Source organism: Conger conger, chromosome 5, assembly GCF_963514075.1.
Source record: "Conger conger chromosome 5, fConCon1.1, whole genome shotgun sequence".
NCBI lineage: Eukaryota > Metazoa > Chordata > Actinopteri > Anguilliformes > Congridae > Conger > Conger conger.
Window position 1 is genome coordinate 7,703,522 of NC_083764.1, and position 25,958 is coordinate 7,729,479.

At 49.2% G+C, this 25,958-nt stretch overlaps 1 protein-coding gene across 2 annotated transcripts in view; it reads left to right on the forward strand.

Annotated features, from left to right (window-relative positions):
* Positions 1-25,958, forward strand: part of usta (uronyl 2-sulfotransferase a) — a 79,597-nt gene that overhangs the window by 30,102 nt on the left and 23,537 nt on the right. Inside the window, exons 2-3 of one of the 2 annotated variants that reach the window (XM_061242361.1) lie at positions 8,089-8,196; positions 16,833-16,876. In XM_061242361.1, the coding sequence (XP_061098345.1) occupies positions 8,089-8,196; positions 16,833-16,876 (152 nt within the window). The remainder of the gene's footprint in view (positions 1-8,088; positions 8,197-16,832; positions 16,877-25,958) is intronic. The other variant, XM_061242362.1, reaches the window with a different exon arrangement.

Below are 25,958 nucleotides of genomic sequence, written 5' to 3' on the forward strand. Positions count from 1 at the left end.
TTACTCGATTTGCATTTAATGATTTTTTTATATTTTCTTTAACGGTAGGATCTCTGGGAGGTCTCCCAGATCTGGAAGTAATCTTTTATTCCTGCTGCGCGGTGCGCGCTTGGACGGGGTCGGAGCGGGAGAGGGTGATGCCAGAGGGAAACCGGATCAAGGTGCCCAGTGGCGGGGTGTGGCAGCCGGTTCAGTCCGGATCCTGATGTGGGGCTGGAGGGGAAACTCCCCCTGGGAAAGCCCCGTGGGGAAACTTCCTGATCCTGTATTATGAAAATGGGCCTTTTCTTTGTGTCTGCTGGCTCACGTTACGCGTATGGGATAAGTCAGTTCGCGCTCATTTACGTTGGGTGGGAATTTATATGATGCAAGAAGCCTGTCTATCTGGGTGCAGCTCCTAGCTTAGTGGCTAAGGTGCTTGACTGGGACCTGGAAGGTTGGTGGTTCCAACCACAGTGTAGCCACAATAAGCTGTTGGGGCCCTTGAGCAAGACCCTAACCCCACATTGCTCCAGGGGGCAATTGTCCACTGCATAGTCAAATCAACTGTAAGTTGCTTTGGATAAAACCGTCAGCTAAATAACTGTAATGTAACGAGCAAGGCCCTTAACCTCACATTGCTCCAGGGGGAGGATTGGCCCCTGCTTAATCTAATCAACTGTTAGCTGCTTTGGATAAAACCATCAGCTAAATAACTGTAATGTAATGTAACGGACGGACGGTGAAGTCATAATCCAATTCCATTCTGATAGTCTATTATAGTCAATAGGGGAATGACTGCCTCAGAGTGTTTAGTCTGCGTGTTTTAAGAGCTGATGTTAAGCGAGAGAGAGAGAGAGAGAGAGAGAGAGGGGGGGGGGGGAAATGTCGACGTTTAGATCAGCGGCGAGGAGTCCACCGAGGACACCTACTTCCTGTGGAAATGTACTCTCGCTCTGACTGGGACTCTGACTGGGCTCGGCCAGCGAGCCGTTCGGAGCGGCCGCCGCTTCGTAGCGCTGCCTTTCTTCTCACGCCATCCAGAAAAAGAGCCGTCCGGGACCCCGGGCGGCGAGGAGCCGTTCGCCGCCTGCCAAAACAAGCAGCCTTTATGCATCGTGTTTGCTCTGCCGGGCCTGGCGGCTCCCCTGACCCGATACTCGAACCGCCCTCTTTTTTTTTGGTTTTCTTTTTGGAGAGGTGCGTTTCAACCCCCGCCCTCCCCCACTTGTCTATTGAACGGTACTCATAGTTCAAGTACTGTACTATTCAAAAAAATGTCACTATTTTTTTTTACATGTATACAGGGTATACAATTACTGCACATGTATACTGTTAATTGTTTTGGATTCAAATACTTTTCTGCACTTTACTGAGCTTGTCTGGTGTATTGGAACCTATGAAATACTCTCAAAAAGTGCAAACCCCGCCTTCTGGTCCTCTTGGTTGGCTCAGTTGCACCAGGCAGGATCAATCGAGCACAGAAAAGTGTTTGAATGCAAAACAATTACATATTTGATCCAGGTCTGCTGTACACACGAATGAAAATAGTGTGGCAGGTATCCTAAAGTGAATTCTTGTTTCTGTACATTCACCCCTTCACATTTTAAACGGTCGGATTCAGAAGCTCCTGCATTTCTGGGCAGCGGCCAAGATGTTCTGTTGATATTCAACCTTGGAACCTGTTCATCAGCCTGTGACATAAATCATGAATTTTATAGTGAATAAAATGTTTCTGATTATGATAAACTCTTCTGTCTGATTCGTCTCCAGAAGGGAAATTGTATGAGGCTGGATGTAGGCTACGAGTAGATGACATTTTGCCAATGTTATTCCGAGCAGTCCTGTCCTTCTGGCAGAAGCCTAGCCTGAAGTTATCTGCAGTTTTTCGCAGAAAGGCCTGGATGGACATACAGTACTTATAGGGAAGGGAAAAAAACACATTTTTCTTCCATTGACAGCCATTCAAATATTTATGGTGAGTATTAGTGAGTGCGTTGTAGTGCGTAAATCCCTTCTGCAGTTAAGCTGGCAGGTGGATGGTTTGCACTGAGAAGCTAAGGACGTTACTGTTGGTTGCCATGGAAGTGTTATGTCATAATAGGGGTCCTTGGTTTGGGCTCCACTCCTGCCTGTTTAAAAGTTTTAGCGAGGGGGCCCCCAGACATTGCTCTGTGAGGACCTTTGGAAGCCTGAAATGCGGACATATCGTCTTACAGCGTGTAGGCCCAGATTAATATCACAAGTAAGATCTCAATCTGGGACAGCTGAAGAGTTCTGGTTTACTCTGGACTCCTCAGAAAGGACGGAAATGGGGATTTGAAACGATATCCTCCTGAGATCTGGCAGAAGGAGTATTTTAATGTTTTTATTTTTTTTACATAATACAAGTGTCCCGGGTGAAAACACATGGTGCAGTGGAAATATTTATGTCCCCTAGATGGAACAACAGGTTGTCGTGTGGTTCTTGAGTTTAAGACCAGAGACTGGTCTGAATTACCGGATGTTACCCCCTTATGCGTGTGAGCTGTGGAGCCTGGCTTGTACAGAGCAGAGAGTTCTGGTCTGTTGCTCCTTGAGGACCAGTGCTTTGAGGACCAGTGTTGTGAAGGCCAGTGCTTTCAGGACCAGTGTTGTAACGACCAGTGCTTTGAGGACCAGTGTTGTGACGACCAGTGCTTTCAGGACCAGTGTTGTGACGACCAGTGCTTACAGGACCAGTGTTGAGACGACCAGTGCTTTCAGGACCAGTGTTGAGACAACCAGTGCTTTGAGGACCAGTGTTGAGACGACCAGTGCTTACAGGACCAGCGTTGTAACGACCAGTGCTTTGAGGACCAGTGTTGTGACTACCAGTGCTTCCAGATAGACTGGCTTAAAAACCAGTGGGGGCTCTGCTGTGTGACTGTGGGCAACAGGTCCTGCATGTCCGACTCGCCAGTCTGGTCCTTTACTGAACACTCACTGCTCGTCCTTCCCCAAGATGGGATCCCGTCCCGTCAAAGTCCGCGGAAACCTTTCCCGAAAAGGGAAAAGAGCGAGAGCACCGGTCCTTATTGATGTCCTAATAAAGGGATCAGCTGAGGACGCGTGTGTGTGTGTGTGTGTGTTTGCTCCGAGGTGTGTGCCTTCATTGCTCGGACCTCCTTGTGAAGCCCTCCAGACCCAGCACGTTGGCTTCAAAGTTGCTCGCTTGTTTTATTTAGCCGAAGTTCAGGAATTCTGCCGCACTTCCTGATCCAAGCTGGCGGAGCGCGGACAGGGGTTGTGTTTTTTTTTCTTCTCTTCTGTCTTTTTCTTTAAGAGAGCATTGTGTGTGTGTGTGTGTGTGTGTGTGTGTGTGTGAGAGAGAGAGAGAGAGAGAGAGAGAAAAGAGACGGAGTGAGTGGCTGAGTTTGGGAGTGAGTGAGTGACTGAGTTAGGGAGTGAGCGACTGAGTTAGTGAGTGAGTGACTGAGTTTGTGAGTGAGTGAGTGAGTGAGTTAGTGAGTGAGTGACTGAATTAGTGAGTGAGTGACTGAGTTAGGGAGTGAGTGACTGAGTCTGTGAGTGAGTTGGTGATAGGCGTTTGAAGACAAATGGCTTGTTCAGCCTTCCTAAATACCTTTCCCTGCTCCCTATTTTCCCTTCTCTGCAGAACACACTCATATTTATTCTCCTGGGGCCAAAGGCACACCTTCGCCTCTGCACTGACCTGGCCGCCGTCAAACCCACTCCTACAATGCCTTTCACTTCCTCCGCCGGCCCAGATGTTCTTGCCGTGCAGCTTTCTTTCGGTCATGTGACGCAAGCGCGTGGGATGTGGTGGCTGACTGCAAGGCTGCTCAGCAGGCCGCAATCGTTCTGTGCCCATTTCCTTCTCTCTCTCTCTCTCTCTCTCTCTCTCTCTCTCTCTCTCTCTTCTCTCTCTCTCCCTCCCTCCCCGGGGTCCTGCTCAGGGAAAATCCCATAGGAATGCCAGGCCTCACAAGCTCTGTTATTAGACCTCACCATATGACACTCTTTAAAACCCTCTCTTCTTATTGCTCACCATCTAACCCGCTTACGTTCCCCTGTTCTCACCGTTTAGCCATTTAACTCTCTGTTAACCCTCTGGAGAGTAGATTCTTTTGGAATGTTTTCTTGGAAATTCTAAGCCCGCGTTCTAGAACTCCATTGCTTTCAGTCAGCCACCAGTAGTGGTTGTTACATCAGCGTTAGAACGTCCAGTTAAAAACATTCTAATCACACAATTGTGACCTCACATGTGAAACAGTCAGTTCATCCCTTCTTACTCTACCTCTCTTACCACACCTTCCTCCACCTTCACCAGAACTGTACCTAACCTCCTCCATCTTAGCTTTTTTACTCCATCCCTACTGCCTGTTACTTTACATTACATTTTATTTGGCAGATGCTTTTATCCAATGCATACTAAGTGCTTACTAAGTGCTTACTACGTGCTAGTATGTGTGTTGTAAGTATTTAATAAGTACTTAATAAGTATTTACTAATAAGCAATTAAAGCATGTTATTCACCTGAATACAGCTTTCTTCTCCTTTCTTATTCTGCTTTATTGGACGGCACTTAGTTTTTCTTCCTCTTTGGTTCTGTGTAGTTTACTCGACTGTTCCGTACCTGTTCCTCTTTTCCCAGTCTCCTGCTTACTGTATGCTGCCTCATGCTTTTCTGAGTATTTTCACTCCCAAACCAAAAATCCCCTGATCCGTTTTTATTGTTTTTTGATAGTCACTGTGTGCACACATGCCGTAATGATGTGTGTCATTAGATCATCTGTCTTTGCTCCACTGCTGGTATTTAGCACTCTATCGAGAACGACTTGCACAACATCAGCCATTTTACATTTTACACAGTACCATTTACACTGCGGGATGTATGCAGGAACAAGGATACGACTGCAGTGTCCTATTCAGGATTTGAACCTGCAACCTTTCGGTTACAGCCAAATTCCTTAACCACCTTACTACGCTAGACTACGGTGTTTGTTGACCCATTGGCATTGAAAAGATGTCTATCCTATCATGCCGATGCCAAAGCATGGGCTGGGAGGGAGAGAGAGAACTGTGGATCTCGAAAGGGGCCGCCCAACACTGTCCCTGGAGGTCTATCGTAGTGTAGGGTTTCACTTCAACCCCGATTCGACCGGTTCTACTAATTAGCAGCGCAACAAGGGGCTAATTCCAATCGCAGTTAGGGTTGGAGCGAAAACCTACAGGACGGTAGCAATCCAGGACTAAGTTTGGGCAGCCCTGTAATAATGTTTTATTACACTGAGGGTAAACGGCGGCCTGGTTTTTTGGGTTCTGACAGCAGGGGACTGCGCTCGACCGCGTTGCCCCTGGGAGCTGAGCTGGGACGGGCCAGAGGCTTGGCTGGTGGTCCTGCTCCCTGGTCCCCGCCCCTCCCTTTAATGCTGATTGGATAATTGAAATGATTATGTGTAAAGGGGGCTCTAATCAGCTGTTAGCCTAGCGGTTATTGGCGCTAATTGAAAGGTAAGGAGCCGTAGACCTCCAGGGGAGGCAGCAGCAGGGGCTGCCTCTGCAGGGCACCTGGTCTGGGAGAAATTACAGCTTTCAGGCCTCTTACAGAGGGGCGAGATGGATATGTTACACCTAGTGTGTGTGTGTGTGTGTATGTGTGCCTGTGCGTGCGTACCTGTGTGTGTGTGTCTGTGTATGCTTGTGTGTGTATGTGTGTGTGCATGTGTGCCTGTGCGTGTGTACCTGTGTGTTTGTGTATGTGTGTGCGTGTGTGTGTCTGTGTATGCTTGTGTGTGTGTGCGTGTGTGAGTGTGTGTGATAGTGTGTATGCATGTTTGTGTCTGTGTATGCTTGTGTGTGTGTGTGCATGTGGCATGAGGCCGTTATTGATTATAATATAAATATTTACTAATTACTCGGAGCACAGTATTTCCTCACACATGTAAACAAGATGTGGATTATTTTATCTGAAGGCCTAAAATATGAGGCTTATATTGAAAACTGTGAAATGTAAACACATTTTCCTCAAAGTTTTCGCCAGAGGATCCTCAGGAAAGAAATTGGGCCTCAGGTCGAGAAACTGTGATTTTAGAAGATGCATTTTGTTGGCCTAAATTCAGCAAACGCAGGTGTGATTTCTCAGGGGCAGTGGTTCAGTTCTTCCTATGAACCCAATCCCCTGCAGGAGACTAAAGGAGAGGCTTGATTCCACGCCACATGGACAGACACACTTTGAATTGAGATGTTATTCCTGCAAAGAAAAGGCTGCTTTTTAAACATTTTAGCAGGAGTAAGACCAACAGCGCTCTATCTGTGTGGAATCAGGGGACAGCCAATGTGGTGGAGCCTGAACATGCTGATGTCACAATCACTGCTGGTCACTGAAAGCAATGGAGTTCCAGAACACTGACTCAGAATTCTGAAAAAACTTTTATTTTATTTTTTTTTTATCTACTGATTAGAATGTTCTTAACATTCACAGGCTGATGTCACAGTCATTACTGGTAACTAACATCAATGGAGTTCCAGAACACTGACTGTTGAACAAAACATTCCGGAAAGCCTACTCTTGAAGGGGTTAAGTATAAAATAGTGTACTTCTGTATACTCTTTTTTTTCCACACGGGTAGGCCCCGCATTGGAAGGGCTCTGAGTGGGAACTGAAGACAGGAAGCTGGTGTGAGAGGGAAGAGCACCAGGTGAAGACAGAAGCGGCGGTGCTAATCGCACCGGGCCGCCGAGGGGGGCGATCTTCTCTGAACGGAAAAGAGCGAGGGTTCTGTAAACCGCTCATCCCTCTGAGAAACTTCCGCTCCTCTCCAGGCACGTATCCGCAGACCCCCGTTTGGACGTAGGCTAATTTGCTTTAGTGCTCACTGGGGAAAGGAGATATGAGGAATTTCGCTGCAGAATTTTTGAAAACTTTTTGATTTAATTTTTTTCTTTGTTTAACCGGGCTACGCTCTCATTGAGATGAAATGTCCTGGCCTGAGACGCCTGGACTAAACACGGGCTGAATCATTCACTGCAGATTCATGGCAGCCACTCTGTGTTCGGTTAACATTTCCTGGCTTAGCTGAAGAGCTGCTCTTTATCCGCCTTCATCGAGTGGCGGGACAGGGCAGTCATAACCGTCTTTAGCGCCATTTACTCTTGAACTCCGTTGCCTTTGCCTCGCTAATAAATGGCGTTGGACAACCCCATCAGCGAAGCGGGTTTTCCCATTAGTCTGTGCTGGGTCCACTGCACTTTGTCAACTTTGACAAACGCCGTTGTTTGTGCCAGAACCAGGAATTTTTTTTTCCGGGGGATTGCGGCCAGCGGTAGGTCAGTCGAGTTGCTCGCTCAGACGACCCCCTCGGGGAGGTTCCCTCCCGCGCGCGGAAGTGGGAACGCGAGGGGTGCCGGTGGGAGGCCCTGCGGGTGTGCTGTGATGTGTGTTTGCGTGCTGATGAGGAAGTGTTGCGGTGCCGTGAGATCAGCGCGTTCGAGGCGTGTGAGGAGGCCCGTGCGTCCTGCTGGGTAACCTTCACGTGTTTTCACTTTGTCGGGTCGCAACTGGAGGGCCGGATCCCGCGTTTGAGAGTCGAATAAGAGTGAAAGAGAAAGAAACAAGGTCCTTCTTCTCTGAAGTGCACACATTTTTTTGTGAGTTAGTTTGAATCATTTTATCAGATTCTCTTATGCGTAGTAAATTACAGATCTTGCATTCTTTATGTCCATCCTTCATATGCATTTGTGCAGCTTGATTTATACTGTATATGTGTACTTTTCTGACCAATGATTTATTTTCTATTTTGCTCAAGGGTACAGTTGATCACCTCGAAACCCCCCAACCTTTGAGTTTGTAAGCCCAGTTCTTTAACCCTTTGAAGAGTAGGGTTTTTTTTCTTTCTTTCTTCAAATTCTTTTAATTCAGTGTTCTGGAACTCCCATTACTTTCAATTACCAGCATGATGTGATTGTTACATCATCATTAGAATGTTCGAACATTCTAATCACGTTTTCTTTTTTGTGATGTCACACCTGGAAGGGTTGGCCAGCGCACCACACCGCTGCCCTTCCTGTGGACTGTGGAAAATTGGAATGTGTGGGAGATGGCTTCATGTGCCCTTTTCCTTGTAGGCGTGTTTGGGAAAAGTCCCTGGCCAAACAGAATGGCTTCCAGGCTCAGTGTCCACAGGGACAGGCAAGGAAAGGGGTCGCCTCTGACCTTCAAGAAGGAGAAGAAAGGTACGTGATTCCTGGGCGAGGCCAGCCCAGGAAAATTACATGTGACCGCAACTGACCGAGCAGCTAAGCTTAACCATTGTCAGCCGCTCCTGCTTCTGACATACTAACCGCCGGTCCCCGTGTGGGGCTGTGTGTGCCAGCGCTTGTCCGGAAAACCGGAAAACCGGAGCAATCCGTTCAGCCGCCGGCGAGAGCAGAGCTGTTTTTTTTTTTTTTCCCGCTTTATGTGTCGTGCGTTGGCAAGCACCTGTGGCTTAACGAGGACTGAATGGCTTAACTCCTCTATGAGCGGTCATAGCTGCTGTATGCCGCGTTCATAGCGCCATTCAGTCCTCCGTGTGTCTCTGCCGGACCGCCCAACCAGAGAGAGACGTTGAGCCGTGTTCGTCTCTGGCGCTACATGTTCAAACGCCCAGACCCCCTGAACTGCGGACCGTACATCCCTCCGTGTGGACCCTCTACCTGCTGGTTTAATATGTCAGCTGTTACCAACTCAACCTACAGGCCAGCGGAGGATGGGGCGTCCCCTCTATAGCCGGGTTCCTCCTGAGATTTCGTTTTTCCTCGCCACCGTTTGTGGGTTTTCGTTTTTTTTACCTCACGCGTTTGCAATTTCGAGGGTTTAGATCTGGTGTTTGCTCTTCCGCTACTCTGTAAAGTGTCTTTGTGAATAGTCCGGTACAACGATAGACTTGCGGATAGACCCTTTTCATCCTGCGCACACATTACTGGCCCCGGATGAGGGAGGAGAGGTGACGTAAGGCGACGTGCGCGCGATAGCGGCATCATTACCGGATAATTCCGTTCGGCGACAGCGCGCTGGAGCACTCTGGCCCCAAGCGTCCAGCTTTACCTGTTATTGTGGAAACTGCTGGCTGAGAGGGCGCCCTGCCTGGGCAGTGGGACCGCTGGAATAATACGCCTCGCACAGCGACGCCTCGCCAAGGTGTGAGCTGGACAGGAGAACCCACATCCCGTCTGCGCTTTAACCCCTGATGGTGTGATGTCACAAGCCTTAACGTGATCGGAAGGTTCTTAACTCGGCGTTCTAATGCCGCTGGCGGCTCAAAGTTCTAGGCCTTCAGTGAAGTTCAGTGTTCTTAAGTTCTGGAACACTGAACGGAGCCTCTCGTGAAGTATCCGCGAGAGGCGCGTTCATTTAAGTGTTCGCAGAGTTTGTACTGCATTTCGGTGAGTTAGTGAAAAGATTTTCCTGTTTCACTGTAATTCTCTGTCCCAGTTGGAGCCACAGTGCACTGTGGTTACTGGGAGCCCGTGCCACATACTGGTTTGAAGCGAAATTTAAGTGGAAATATTTTTTTTTTTCCTGAACGCAGTGTCTGTCAAGTCATCAAAACCGTCTGCTAAATCGGGAAGTTTTGGCAGAAATAATAACAGCCTCCTTGGGGATTTTTCCTCCTGGAGTCGAGGTTTTGTTTTGAAAACTCTGGAGAAGCTGGCGTATCTCGCCCGGTTGTGGCCTGCGGGGTCGGAGAGCGTTAGTCTGGACATGAAAGCCGCCCAGAAGATCTGCCGTTTCGATCGCAACAGACTAAATAAACTCAGCGAGTGTGTGGCAGGTCTGGCCCGCGCTCATCCACACCCTGTGTTTTAAGTTCTGAGAAAAAGGGCTTTTCCACAGCGCTCTTGCCCTGTACAGTGTACAGTCACACTGGATATGGTTCTCACACACACACACCCATACTTACTCACACACACACACACACCCATACTTACTCACACACACACACACACCCATACTTACTCACACACACACACACACCCATACTTACTCACACACACACACACCCATACTTACTCACACACACAAACACACCCATACTTACTCACACACACACATCCTGCACACTAACCTTCTTCAGTAAGGTCATCAACCATCTACCGTACGATATAATTTGAAATTCATCAAATATTCAATACAATTTACAGTATTGAATATTGCTAAGTCGGTTATTAAGAGCAGTTGTTTAGCCATAACTTTGTGATTACAAATAGGTTGTACACTATTTTGTTTTGTACCCTGAATGAATTCCTTTGACCATACACACCTCACGTTAATGGATCTTTCATAAATGCAGTGCTTGGTACACCTAGCCCAAACTATTCCTAGCTATTCCTAACTAGAATATTTGTACTAGATCAGTTTAACTTGCAGTAGTAGCATGATAAATGAGGGTGGTGTGTGTGTGTGAGTGTGTGTGTGGTGTGCACTGATCTGGGGAGAGTGAGTGTGGATGCGAAAGTGTGTTAAAAATGGTGGAGATTAAGTCATCAAAGGTTCTGACTCCGTACACATACCACTGTCCTCTCCTGGATGGGTAGCCGTGGAAACCAAACCCCCCCCCACACCGGCAGCTGCAGCTGCACAAAGACAGACGACAACCTCACTGGGGCCCGTTCCTATGACAACAAACACCGGCTACTCCAAAAAGGGAAGCGGGTGAGCGGCATGTCTCCTGCTCGGCTGTGTGTGTGTGTGTGTGTATGTGTGTGTGTGTGTATGCGTGTGTGTACATGTGTACGTGTGTGTACGTGTGTGTGTGTGTGCATGTGTGTGCGTGTGTGTGTTTACGTGTGTGCTTGTGTGTCTTTGTATGTGTATGTGTGTGTGTGTGTGCGCTTGTGTGTGCGTGTATGTGTGTGTGTGCGTGTGTGTGTGTGTATTTGTATATGTGTATGTGTGTGTGTACGTGTGTGTGTATGCGTGTATGTGTGTACATGTGTGTGTGTATATGTGTACATGTGTGTGTGTGTATGTGTGTACGTGTGTACGTGTGTGTGTGTATGTGTGTACATGTGTGTGTGTGTGTGTGTGTGTGTATGTGTGTACGTGTGTGTGTGTATGTGTGTGTATGTGTGGGTGTGTGTGTGTTCATGAGACCCATAACACGGTGCTTCGGGTGCTGATCTGGACCCTCTGTAATTACCCACCAGTCTTCAGCCCTGGGCTTAATGCAGAGTCTCTGATTCAAAGTCAAGTATTCATATATACTGCCCCAGGGTCTCTGGCCCCCGAAAATACAGCTTCTAACTTTAGGGCTGGGGGAAAGACCCCACTTATCCCCCTACCAGACACATGTACACACACACACACACACACGTACACACACACATACACACGTACACCCGCACATACACACACACACAAACACACACACACACACATACACACACACACACACACGTACACACGCACATACACACACACACACACACACACACACGTACACACACACATACACACACACACAAACACACACACACACACACACATACACTCACACACAAACACACGCACATACACACACACACACACATACACTCACGCACACACACACATGTACACACACACAAACACACACACATACACACACATACACACACACATGTAAACACACACAAACACATACACACATACACTCACGCACACACACTTACCCACACACACACACACATACATACATACATACATACATACATACACACACACACCTTGCTGTATTGTACCGTTTATTCAGTGGTGACCTAGACAACCTTAAAATGGCGCCCATGCCAACAGGCGTCCGGTAGAACAGAAGGGACAGCGCCGGTTAAAGTGATGTAACCCCCCCCTCGTTAACGGTGCCGGGAGCGCAGACCGCAGGGGGTCGCGGTGTCTCTCCGTGGGCCTGCCCTCTGCACCGAGCACATCTTGGGGGCAGATGGCGCGGACGTAATCTGAGGGGAGTGACGTCTGCAGAGTTGACTCTCGGGATGCCGTGGGGACCCGCTTCTGAGAAACTATCTCATGTGCGGTTTCCTCTGTTCTGTCGCGCCCTGGTCCGGGGGCGGGGGGGGGGGCTTATCGTTAGCATCGCCACGGAAACCGAGAACGCGGGTCCGCTTGGGGTGCGGTCGAAACGCGACGCACCCCGACCCAGAGCTCAGTCAGTTGGTGGTGGCAGTCGGCTTCCTGGTTGCGTTTCTAGATATGACGCTTCAGACCTTCGAGTCCTAATTCACACGGAATGGAAAAATACGGTGCGTTCAGAAATAGGGTTAGAGGCAACAGAAAGGGTTAGAGGGGCGAAAAAGTAGTTTTTCACGGCCTGCTTAAGCGCTTCAGCAGACACGGGTGACGGTGCGATCCAGCCGTGTGTGGCTGGGTCTCGCCGATCGGCACGTTTCAGGATTCATCTTTTCCGAAACCAAGCTCGCCCAGTCAGCGGCTCCATACGGCAAATTAAACGGCGTGCCTTTAAAGTACGTGTTCGTGAAATTCTGAAATGCAGCGTTCCTGCGAATGATAAGATTGTTATTTCTAATTCCGTTTTAATGTTCTGATGTGTGTGTGTATACGCGTGTTCATTTCCGTCGGTCATTCGGTGAGGTTCACATGCCGTTGCATACCGAGTCCTGTTTATCCCTAAATAAAACCGTTTACATTCTCCGTCATTGGAGAGCAGTTTGTTTTATTTATATACCCCAGATGCACAGAATCGGGTGCATTAGACGCAGCTTAGCTGGACATATGTTTTCCTTATCTTTATGTTGGTTTTATATGGGGGACAGACGTGTAAGCAAGTGCTAGGCTCACAGGTTTTGTGCTTCGCCAGTTGCGTTCATTTCAGAGAGACGTCGGCTGTGTGCCGTTGGTGCTGGAAGCTCAACACTCGGAAAATCTTTCGCGCAAAGTCGGCAGCGGCACTTTCCGAGTGGCGTGAACGGAGAGCTCGGTTCCTTCCTGACATTATAAACACACGGGGTTGTTGTGGTTGACCCTTGCCAGAGTTCGGCAGTGAAGGAAAGTCTTAGCTCTTTGATCGATGGTTTCTACCGCAGAAGGGGACAACAATCCCTAATTAAGCCCTTAGATCTGAAGGAAGTCATTGAAATCGGGCCCGATACGCCTTTCCTTTCTGGATCTGGACAGAGGCCTCTTTATCTCAGCCTGGGCTGTTTTCTCCGGTCTAAATGTCGCGAGGTTGAACTTTCGAGATGTGCTACGGCTTCACTGAATTCATAAAGCCTCTCCTTCGCCTCCGCCACTCTGCTTAAGACCTCGCCAGTGTGGGAGGAACTGACCTCTAATCTCCCTCGCAGCGGATGAGCGCATTAGCGGCTGCACTCGTGAACCCAATTAGGCCCGAGGGCCATCATCTGGAGAGGAGACTCGGTCTTCAACCTCCGGGCATCGTGATGTTTCATGTCAAAGCAACGTGAACGTCAGGATGTCAGGACCTTTAGGTCAGCTGTTCTCAGGCTGGAGCCGGCCCTCCGCCGGCCCTCCAGGGGCCCCGTCCGGGGCCTCTCGGGTGTCTGGTCGGATGCGCGTGACCGGGGGCGCGTCTCGTGCTCGGTAATCCCATCTACCCCCTGCCTGCTAGTCACACGGTCACTACCTCTGCTCCAGTACCCCTCACCCCCCCCCCCCCAAAAAAATCCCCAGGGTTCAGTTCAGAGGTCTGATCCAGAGCTCAAGGTGTGGCAACGCGGTCCTGCGGGGTGAAGAATGTTCTGGCCGGTCCTCTTGGCCTTGAGTGTTTCTGGCAAGGTAATTGTCCGGATTATGAAGACACGGTTGACGGATTCGTTTTCCGAACTCGCCGGCTCTGAAGAGAGACATTTTTCAGAGACGGGTTTAGAAAAGGAGTGTGGGGGTGGGGATGGTGGCGGATGGGGGTGGGGGGTAACTACGGTCCTTCCCCTGGGGTGGATATAGTAGCTGGGGCTGGCGATGGGGGGGTGGGGGAGATGGAGGACAGGGGGTTCAGGATCTAATGCAGTGACAGCTGTTGACGTTTATAGGACTTGCTCTGAATTGGTTTCATAATAAAACCCAAAAGAACCTTTAGGCTGTGATGGGCAACATCTGTAATGTCTGTTGAGTGCTGAGTGCTGCTCTCTCTCTCTCTCTCTCTCTCTCCCTCTCTCTCTCTCTCTCAATTCAAAATGCTTCAAAATGCTGTATTGGCATGACAGTATACGTGTTGCCAAAACTATCTCTTTTTCTCTTTCCTGCTTCAGTTTCCCTCTCCCTCTCTCCCTCTCTCTATCCCTCACTCTCTCTCTCTCTCTCCCTCAATTCGAAATGCTTCATTGGCATGACAGTATACGTGTTGCCAAAACTCTATCTCTCCTTTTCTCTTTCCTGCTTGAGTTTCCCTCTCCCTCTCTCTCTCCCTCCCTCTCCCTCTCTCCCCCTTTCCCCCTCTCTCCCCCTCCCTTTCTCTCTCCCTCTCTCCCTCCCTCTCCCTCTCGCCCCCTTTCCCCCTCTCTCTCCCTCCCTTTCCCTCTCCCTCTCTCTCTCCCTCCCTCTCCCTCTCTCCCCCTTTCCCCCTCTCTTTCCCTCCCTTTCTCTCTCCCTCTCTCTCTCCCTCCCTCTCCCTCTCTCCCCCTTTCCCCCTCTCTCTCCCTCCCTTTCTCTCTCCCTCTCTCTCTCTCCCCCTTTCCCCCTCGCTCTCCCTCCCTTTCTCCCTCCCTCTCTCCTGCTCCCTCTCCCTCTCTCCCCCTTTCCCCCTCTCTCTCCCTCCCTTTCTCTCCCTCTCTCTCTCCCTCCCTCTCCCTCTCTCGCCCTTTCTCTCTCCCTCTCTCCCGCCCCCTCTCCCTCTCTCCCCCTTTCCCCCTCTCTCTCCCTCCCTTTCCCTCTCCCTCTCTCCCCCTCCCTCTCCCGCGCTTATGTATTTGAGTTCATGTGCCTTCTCACAAACCCAAGGCTTCCGTCACGTGGCACCATAGCAGTGTGCCAGCGCTATCTGAGGCACATACCCGGGGCTCTGCCCAGGTGTGTGTGTGTGTGTGTGTGTGTGTGCCTGCCAGGTGAAATATGACAGGTGTGTATAAGGGAGCCGGATCGAAACACAGCGTCGTTCGCTCCCCGACGGGCCGCGGCACGTCTGCGTGCGTTTGAGGTCCTGCAGGGTGAAGTTTCCAGCCTGCGCGATCAAACGAACGCTGCGGACGGGATAGAAAGATCGCGCAGGGGCGCGGCGTGGCTCCTGAATGCTGCGGTGATATCTCAGCGGTTGTGCCGGGCCGGAGGCAGTGCTTTAAAGCTTCACTTCACAAAAGCCACACAAAGCCGTGTAGCTGAGGCTGTATTCACAATACAGCACGCCCTCGAGTGCCGTGTAGAACCAGTACAACATATAGAAACAACTCATTCATGACACAACATTATTTACTTTGTGATATAATTTGGAAGTAAAAGTTTGCGGGAGTGAAAGTGTTTACAAACACGCCGTTTCAATACCTGTCACCTGTTTCAGATTTAGAACGCTAAAGAACAGGGTCTCAGCCAATCGGCATGCAAGATCATAAGAAACCCTTTTATAAGGTCGAGTCCTCCTAGAAGCCGGCGGTTTGTCCAGTGGTCACTTGGCTTCCCGCTGGAGGAGCAGGCAGGTCCAAGGCCCCGATCGGTCTTCATGACTCAGAACCGCTCCTGTGGTTCTTCTGTGTGTAGTCGAGCCGTCTTCATCCTCCTCCTCCTCTTCATCTTCATCGACACACAGCACTCTCTCTCCCCGCGCACGTGTGGGCGTTCTAAGGGGGAAGAGAAGTGTAGGACCTGTGTGTATTCTGGGTCTTTTTTCTCTTTTTTTGAGGAGAAAGCGAGTTCTCTCTCCCCCTCTCTCTCTCTCCCTCACTCTCTCTCTCCCTCTCACTCACTCTCTCCCTCCCTCTCTCTTTCCCTCTCTCCCTCTCCCTCACTCTCTCTATCTCCGTCTCTCTCCCTCTCTCTCTCTCTTCCTCTCTCTCCCTCCCTCTCTCTCTCTCTCCCTCCCTCTCTCTCTCTCCCTCCCTCTCCCTCTCCCTCCCTCCCTCCCTCTCTCTCTCCCTCACTCTCTCTATCTCCCTCTCTCTCCCTCTCTCTCTCTCCCTTTCTCTCTCCCTCTCTCTCTCCCTCTCTCTCCCTCTCCCTCCCTCCCTCCCTCACTCTCTCTCTCTCTGTATGTTTGAAGGGGGCTGAAAGGGGTGTTTGTTTTACTGGAGGGGGGAGCTCTGCTCTCTGAGACGTATGGTTCCTCCATATAAACGATTTTGCCGGAGTCTGTGCCCGGGAATGGTGTGGGAGTGCGGGTTGGATTGCAGTCGGTGGCAGTTTTTCCCCGGGAATTTTATATATACAGTACTGTGCAAGTCGTAGGAAAGCAATATTCTTTCAAAACTAATGAAATCAACAGTTTAAAATATGAGAAAAAAACCAGGGAACAGTTCAAAACCAAATGTACTAAAATTATCACATTTTCACGAAACATTTAATTCTGTGGAATACGAATGTTTGTATCTCAAATTTGAATCTCAAATTTGCTCTCTTCTACTGACACACTAATGCGGAAAACGAAAAAATAAATGACCAAATTCATATGGAAAAAATATATTTAGGGGGGGCTAAGGCTTTTAAACAATACTGTATATTGTTAAAGATTATAATAAATAATGTGTGTGTAGAGGGGCTGGTAGCCAGATGTTGAGGTAAATGTATTCTCTTACCAGAGGCGTGAATCTAAAATGGAGGAAATGAGCCTTGTTGTGCAGCACCTGATGGTAACCCACCTCTGTGAGCCTGCAGGTAAAGCCCTGCTGCGTACGCTGACGCCCTCTCTCTCTTCTTCTTCTCTTCTCTCTGACAGGAGAGTCCACGTTCCTGGATGACCACGGGGCCCCGTCTCCCAGAGTAAGCTCACAGCGCCGTCTTTGTCCCGCCCGTCTCCCGCCCGTCTCCCGCGCCTCTCCCGCCGCGCCCCTCTGAAGTGCGGCCGGAGCGAGAGCGAGCTGGAGGAGCCGCGAACTCAAACGCACAAAATAACAAACAGGGTCCTGCAGCCCCCGCTCCCCCCCACACAGAGCGGCCCTGTATGCATCCACAGCTCTGTTTCCATCCCTCTCTCCCTCTCTCTCTCCCCCTCTCTCTCACTCTGTCCCCCTGTCTCTCTCCCTCTCTCTCTCCCTCTATCTCTCACTCTTCCTCACACTCTCTCTCTCACTCTCTCTCTCCTTCTCTCTCTCACTCTTCCTCACACTCTCTCTCTCTCCCCCTCTCTCTCTCACTCTATCTCTCACTCTTCCTCACACTCTCTCTCTCTCACTCTCTCTCACTCTCTTTCCCCCTCTCTCTCTCCCTCTATCTCTCACTCTTCCTCACACTCTCTCTCTCTCTCACTTTTTCCATCTCTCTTGATCTCTCTGCCTCCCAGTCTTTATATCTCTCTCCCTCCTCTCTCTCCATCTCTCCACTCTCCCTCTCTCACTCTACTCTCTCCTCTCTTTTATTCTCTCTTGCTCTCCATCTCACTCTCACTCCTCTCTCTCTCTCTCTCTCTCTCTCTTCCACAGTGTGTACTGTGTACAAATTCAGCGATTACACATTAGCCACTGGCGAAGGATTTCAGACAAATGAATCTCTCAGTCAGCGAGTGCGTTGTTATTCCGTTTTTTTCCCTCTTCCTGGGAATATTCTCTGAGGCAGTATCCGCATCCGCACGTTTTTCTGATTCCATCTGTAAAGGTCTGGGGCTTAATTTATTTGCCATGTTTATTTGGAAAGCCCCTCGGTCGAAGCCAAAAAACACGTCACCTTCAGAAGTGTGTGGCTCAATCAGACATGCTCCCCGCAGGAGTGGTGCCGCTGCCTCCAGTGCGATCCGTGTTCCCGTCCTACGCAGTTTTTTTATCGACGGAGGCTGTGTCACAGACTCTGAAGAGTCAGAGCAACCCTCTGAGTATTTCATCATCCCGTCGTAGAGTTATTCCAGGCAATCAGCTCTCCGTTAGCACTGCCTGTTTCATCTTAGGACTGAGGAGACGCGGCCAAATTGCCTCAGCAAGATTCACGTAAACGAGTAAAAATGTTGAGGCAATCATAATGCTCACTGGTGCACGGTATTAGATGATGTTTTGCAGCGACTGCTTCTTTACTGTATGATTATCTGAGCGCTATTAGTTTTTGGTACATATTCTTGCAGTGTAATTTGCAAGTTCTTAATATCTAAAGCACTTAATATTGAAACGCTTCTTTCCAGAACAATCTTCAGGACAGATGGATGCTCAGAGACTTAGACCCCAAATGCTTTCAGTAACTTTCCATCCCTGGCAGGAAATTGTAACGTAGCGTGCTAGATGTAGCGGCTAGGTCGCTTACCGCTGTTCTGCTTTAGAATCAGATTTCTGTCAAAAGTTTCAGACAAAACAGTTTATTCTAGCAAAGGAAAATCACATGCAATAATTTTCCCTTTTGTTTCAAACTCGAAGGTCATCTTAAAATAAATGTTTTTCACTGCAGTCTCAGATATGTGTCAAAAGCATGACGTTTTCTGCGATCGTTTTGACACAAATTTGATTCCACGGTAATTGACGTAGCCGCTAAATCTTAGTAATGGGTAAACCCATTCCTCCACACTACGTTGCGACTACCTCCCATAGACTGAGCGCGATATCGTTCCTACATTGGCCTTATGTAACTGTATCAATCAATACAATAATCAATACTATATACAGTGTTCTCCCTGTCACTTCAGCAAGAAGTTGAGCGGGAGCCTATATGCATTACATAGCCAACTATAAGTGATTGATGTGATGGCAAAGATAAACCTAAACTCCCAGATGTAGTAGTACTAGTAGTCATTTATTTCGGTCCTTTACAGAATGAATGCACATAGAAATAATGAATTCCCAGGGGGCCGCAGTGTCTGCAGGTTTTTGGGGTTTCCTTCCAATCAGCTGTCAATTAAGGCCTTGCGTGGGTTCTTTAGCCAATCAATGACTTGAATGAACCACAGGTGCATTCCAAAAACCAGCGGACACTGCGGTCCTCCAGGACCGGAGTTTGACACCTGCGAATTACAATATTGACTGAAAAGGTGTAGGCTGCAGCTTTGGCTTATTACACCTACCCTTTTTACAAAACATATTCTCATATTCAACCCTTTTTGGTTTAGGAGTGAAAGGGTTAGATGCTGATCTGCCTTCACCGTGGATGGACTGCCCTTGATCACAAACTGTTTTAATGTGTTGGACCACTCCTCCGTGTTCCCAGCATGCCCTGGGCAGCCACATCAGAGCGACCGCTTGTAGTCCGCTAAGCCCGTCGTGTTCGTGATGAAAAACAAAACCTGGTCATTTTCGATACCCGCGTGGCCTTGATCGGACCAGATACCGCCACGCCGGCCGTGTCTGTTATTAGACCTCCCTCTGAAGTGCGCTTCAGCCCGCCAGCTCTCCAGCTCTTCACAAAGGTCTCTCCCGCTAATTTTAGCAAGCCTCCATTAAGCACGGTAAACGACTCCCCTTCGCAGTGGCCTTTTTGACAGGATTAGAAGCGCGGGGCCTGGCTGAAATGAGTGTGGGATAAACCGTAAAAACCTTAAATACACGGTGTGGTTATAAATGAAAGGAGGGACTTGAAGCGGGGGGCGGCGAATCAGCTGAAACGTTTGTCTCTTCTCGCAGGATAAGTGTCCGTTACCTTCTGAGAATATCATCAAGCGTTTATGAAGAGATTAAGGGCGGGAGATCTTTCCGTGCCGGCGTGAGCCCACCCTCCTGGCTCCTGTAAACCGTTATTACAGGGACGAGGCGGTCTTTGGGTGCGATGCTTCACAGAATAATTACAAATTGCCTGTAGCTGTGCATTGGGGAATCTAAACATTTTCTTGTCGAGCAGAGAAGCTGACGAGGTCGATTAAGAGACGTTAAGAAAAATCATCAGAGAGCTTTTTACCCTTTGGTCTACCTTGGTGGGCTTTGAGGGCTATAGCCGGAGATTATCTGTGCCCACGCGTGCACACACACACGTGCATGTGTATACATGCATGCACACTCACTCGCACTCACACTCAGACTCATATGGACCAACACACACACACACACACACGCACATGCACATGTACACACAGATACACATAGACATGAATATGTTCAAGTTCAAGTTCAAGTTACTTTATTTGTACCCGTAGGTAAATTTGTTTGCAGAGAGAGTCACACAATACTTAAAAACACATGAAATACAACAAGCGTATAAAGTGCAGGGTGCAAAAAGTGCTCGGGGGTTCCAATCCTCCAGTGGATCGGTAAATACAACGCAGAATAGACGCATCAGACAGTGGAAAGCTTATCAGCGCTCTGAGTTGTTCCACTCAATAATGGCTGCTGGAACAAAGCTATTTCTATAGCGCTTAGTTCTGCACTTTGGGACGGCAAGTCTACACCCAGAAGGGAGAAGCCGGAATTCACTGTGCAGAGGGTGGAACTCATCGTTTACGATTGAGCTGGATATTCGCTGTAGCTGCCTGATGTATAGAAACTCAGGATTAAGCTGTTGCCCCCCCCCCCGATCAATTTACTAGACCATTTCACAATCTGGTTCAAAGAGTTTCTGTTCTTCAAAGAAAGATTACCAAACCATGACACCAAAGAAAAAGACATGACGGACTCGATAAAAGCACGATAAAATAGGGTCATCGTGGTTCTGTCAATATGGAACCGGGACAGTTTCCTCAAACAATATAAACGCTGGTGCCACTTTTTGCACACAGCTTCACGATTCATTATGTGTACATACATGTACAGGCACGCACATGCACACACACATAATAATAATCAAAATATTACAGTAAATCCTATAACTTCAAGAACTTTATTGATATAGCACTTTTCAGAACACAGCTCTCAAAGCACTTTCCAAAACCAAAAATGTATCAAAGCAACACACGAAAGTAACACACACTCACTCACACACACACACACACACACACACACACACTCACACATACACGCTCACCAAACCCCCAGAGTCCCGGGCAGGATACACACACACACACACACACACACACACACGCTCACTCACACATACACACTCACCAAACCCCCAGAGTCCCGGGCAGGATACACACACACACACACACACTCACTCACACATACACACTCACCAAACCCCCAGAGTCCCGGGCAGGATACACACACACACACACACTCACTCACACACACACACACACACACACGCTCACTCACACATACACACTCACCAAACCCCCAGAGTCCCGGGCAGGATACACAAACACACACACACACACACTCACTCACACACACACACACACGCTCACTCACACATACACACACACACACACACACACACACATGATCGCTCGCGTGTTGCACCTTCCTCCCTGTCCTGCCGGCTCAGGGAGGTGGGGGGGGGGGTCTGATTTGGCAAACGGGCTCACTCCAGCCAGCTGCTTCACGCAGACAAGCGGCTCTTTGTCCGCCGGTGAGCATGCTGGGAGCCCGGCTCGGGGGCGCTGCCTGTCCCCTCTCTCTCTCTCTCCCCCGTGGAGGTGGTGCCCCACCGGGGCTGGGGCCGGGGCTGTGGTTCGGTCCGCTCCAGTACGGACTCGTTCTTGTTCTTCTTGGCACAGATCCCCGGCGCAGACCTGCTGGGCGCACAGTCCTGTCACCTGATTGGCAGAGGAGGCCTGGAATCGCCACGGCAACCCCCTCTCCCCCCCCCCCCCGTCTCCGGGAGCCTGCTTGTGCCGGAACGTATTTGCCTGTCACGGCTGTACGACGTTCTAAATTTAAAGGGTGGTTTCGCGACTAAATTAAATCGAGTGAAGGCGTTCGGTTGGACGCCTTCTGGCGCGCATAACTGAACACTTTCCACAGGAAAAAAACAAAAAAACTGGGATTAATTGGAATTAATTAGTAACAAACATATGGTTATTTATTTTCAGAGAACCATTGAATGTTGTCCTGTAAATTATTTTATCTGTCCGGGCAGGAAAACGGGCAGTTTCAGGATTCATTTTGGGAATAGATGGCGTCTGATATGGAGGTTGAACAGGATGCTTTGCTGTGCTGGCGTATTTTTAGGCCGCGGCTCGGGAGTACAGTAAGCGTGTCTGTAAGCGTGTACAGTGTTGGCCTGTATCTGAGGCAACCTTTCAGTCCTCTCTCGAGGCGATGGACGTGGAAAGAAAAACACACGTGGGTTTTTTTTTTTTTTCATCAAACCACCCTTTCTGCAAAGTGCGCTGGTGACATCACCACAGCTTCTCAGAGCACGCCGCCGGATGAACGGAGGAAGGGTGTCTTTCTTCATTGTGTATGTGGCAAAACCCCCCCCCCCAAAAAAATACAATTCCTTTCACATTCCTAGAAATTGCTTTTGGAGATTTTCCAGGTTTGAAAGTCTTTATTTTAAACTTTTTATCCCTTGTCGCGTTTCTTCAGTGTTGAAGAGAAGAAGAGGCTTCATTCAGGGGAGGTTGGGTAAAAAGGACAGGGGTGGTGATTATAGCTGCTGAACGTGGCCCATTCCAACCTAAATCTTTACAAATTCCCAGTGTTAGGAGACTTGTGCCAGGGGTATTATGAGTTTTCAGGCTGCAGCTAAGGAGAAGCAGCAGGCGTCTGTGTCTACTGCAGCTGTTGGCTACAATAATAGTTTTTGCAAAAGTGTGAATTTTCATTAATACACAGACGTAGGTGTGGGACCCTGGTGTCTGTTTTTGCTGGTGCCATTTTGTGCTTAGACTCGGAAACCGTGACAAACAGCACAGGATCTTGGCCTTTCAGAAAAGGGAGGGGGGGGAAGAAGGGGTAATTTCTGAAATGTTCTGTTAAATTACAAAATGATTTTTCAAAACTCATTTTATCATTTCATTGCAGGGATATAAACACAGCCGCTGAGAGAGAGAGAGAGCCCTGTTACTGTTCGCTGTTCGATGCCAGTAAACGCTTCGATTGCACCGTATTCCCCTTCAGAGACAAACATTAACATTGCTCAAGCGCATGGCGACCTTTTGAAATTCCACGTAACAGTGCGACATCAGTAACGCGATACGAAACCCGCCATTCCAGCTGTGCTCACACACACACACACACACACATACACAGCCACACACACATGCACACACACACACACACACTTATACACAGCCACACACACATGCGCACACACACACACAAACACACACATGTGTGTATGAAAATAGCCCCATACTGGTGAATCATTTCTCAAGAAGTGATAACAGCTCCCACCCATAAGGTTTCCTGATGAGCCGATCTTCCTCTTTTCATCAGGCACACGTGATTTTCGATAAGCAAACACCAGAAAGTCCAAGGAAAACATGCAGAATTCCTATCTGGATAGCTATGCTGCCTGCAGTGTCAACAGTGCAAGAGGGAGCAAGACGTTTTTATAAAGTAAAGAGTGGAAGGGTGTTTGTATTTCATACAAAAATGATCGTGGCTTCCCTGATGTGCCTTGTGAATTCCCTTTCTAACAGTAAAACTTCTCCGAAATGCGAATGCTAAGTATTATCGGAACGCCTCCTACTATGCTTTAGAGCAGTGGTCCTGACTCCTTGGTCCTGGAGAGCCGCAGGGTGTGCTGGCTTATGTTGCTACTCAGCGCTTAATTTCTCAATTAAAGCAGCGAATTACACAGTTAACTCACCTCATCTGGTTTCTTGGGTCTCAATTGGTTGCTGACATTAAGGCGAAAACAAAAACCAGCACACCCTGCTCTCCAGGACCAGGGGTGAGGCCCACTGCTTTAGATAGAGATGTTATGAGTGTGTTTTTTTTCTGAGCTTAAATTTAAAAAGAACACATATAAACTCATGTATTGTTTGTGGAATTGTGTGAGGGTTTACCTGTTTTAGGGGGGGAAGTAATTAATTTAATTTCATAGACCAATAAGATTCTAGGCTGGAGAGAACACAAGTTGCATTGTTTCGGGTTTGGAATGACCCCCTTGATAACTTTTGTGCGCTGATGCTGAAAGCTTGACGTACTCAATCCTGGACACCCCATGCTGAATTGTACTGTAAGAGTACTATAGAAACCCAGCAGTGCTGATCGGTGCGTGTCCTAGCGTTACCGCCGAAACCGTAAATGCAAAACAGGCATCGAACCGCGAACGACCCGCAAATCGAAACTGCCGTCGCGGGCGAACGGGCGAAGAGGTCGTGCGGATGTGTTAGCCTGACGAAGCCTTTATCCTCGCCCCCTCCCCTCCCCTCGTCTCCGCTGTCAGCGAGTGGCATATTTATTTTCCCCGCAGTCAAATATTTTAACCTCTGTAACGATTTCCTGTTGTCTGCTTTCAGAGCTGCAATAACAGGAAGTGCATCGTCGATGAAATGAGGATGAGTGCTCAGGTCGACGTCGAGCCCCCCTCTCGGGCCAGGGCAGCTTGGCAGAGTTTCGCTTTTTGAGATTAGCGTGCCGGCATTCTGCTACCCTTGCTGTTCAGTGGCGGGGGTGGGGGGGGGGGTCAGGGCTCTTGTTTTTGTAGCGCTCGGAGCGGGGTAGTGTACCGGAAATGAAAGGCAGAGGAGACGAGGCGTAGGCATCTAATCCGCTGCTGCGCTTTAGCGCACAGAGGAGCAGTGTGGTTTGGGGAATGTGCGGGGGGGGGAGTTTTGATCGCTTGCTGCAGGGGGGGGGGGGGGGACGCGTGCCCTCGAGGGCGTCGTCCGCCGAGGTCACACGCTCCGCCGTTAACCCCGCGTTAAGGCCAGAGGTTCTTCTTCAGGAGTCCCCATTAGGGGGGGGGGGGGAAATAGCCACAACCGCAGAGTTCACTGGAAGTCATTCCGGCCTGCCTTGCCTGCGGAACGGAACGGCAGGGCGCTCCGTAACCTCTCGCGTGTGGCGGCCGTGTTTAGAGCCAGAGCTTTTACCGCGTGTGTGTGTGCGACAGGCGACATCGGCTCAGGCGGGCGAGAGCAGTCGTCTGGCAGCCGGAGGGTGCCTGAGCAAGACGCCTAACCCCCACTTGCTTCTGACGAGCTGGTTGGTGCCTTGCGTGGCAGCCGATCGCCGTTGGTGTGCGCGTGTAAGAATGGGTGAATGAGAAGCATCAGTTGTACAGTGCTTTGACTAAAGGCATGAAGCGCTATAAGGAGCCAGCCTGTAGCCTAGTGGCTAAGGATCAGCACTGGACTGGACCTGACTGGGACCCGGAAGGTTTGTTGGTCCAAGCCCCGGTGTAGCCACGATATGATCCGCACAGCTGTTGGGGCCCTTGAGCAAGGCCCTTTAACCCCGCATTGCTCCAGGGGGGAATGTCCCCTGCTTAGTCCAGTGAACTGTAAGTCGCTTTGGATAAAGTTGTCAGCGGAATAACAAGTTCAGTTGTTATGAAGACAAACGACTCGGGGCGGTCGTATTGCTTACACCATTTTGTGTTTTTCCATCTCGCTTCTTCACCGGGGAACCGAAAAGGCCTTTTTTCAGTTTGTTCACCCACGGTTTTGTCTTTGCTTTGACTGTGCTTGCAGTGACCTTTCTCCTGGAGGTGAAAATCATCCTCATTCTTTTGGGGGTGGAGGAGAAGGGGGGCGTGGGAGGGTGGGAGGGGGACTTTGTGAATACATCTCGGCCTTTGGGCATTTTTATTTCTCACCTTTTTTTTGTGAAAGAATGTCATGTAGGAAGTCTGCTGCCAAGATGCTAATCCTCTCAGCGTGTGTGCTTTTGTGTGGAGTTGCACTGAGCCATTTATTATTTAGCTGATGCTTTTATCCAAAACAATTTACCGTTGATTAGACTATGCAGGCGACTGGGGTTAAGGGCCTACAATGTGGGGTCAAGGGCCTTGCTCAAACAGCCGTGACCAAGGAAACTGTCTGTGTGTTGTGTGCTATGTATTAGACTGAACTGACCTCTTTAACTGACCTTTTTTAATTATTCTGGCAGCCAAACTGTTGATTTTAGTGTGCTTCTCTAAGCTCTTCCCTAAGAAGAAACTAAGA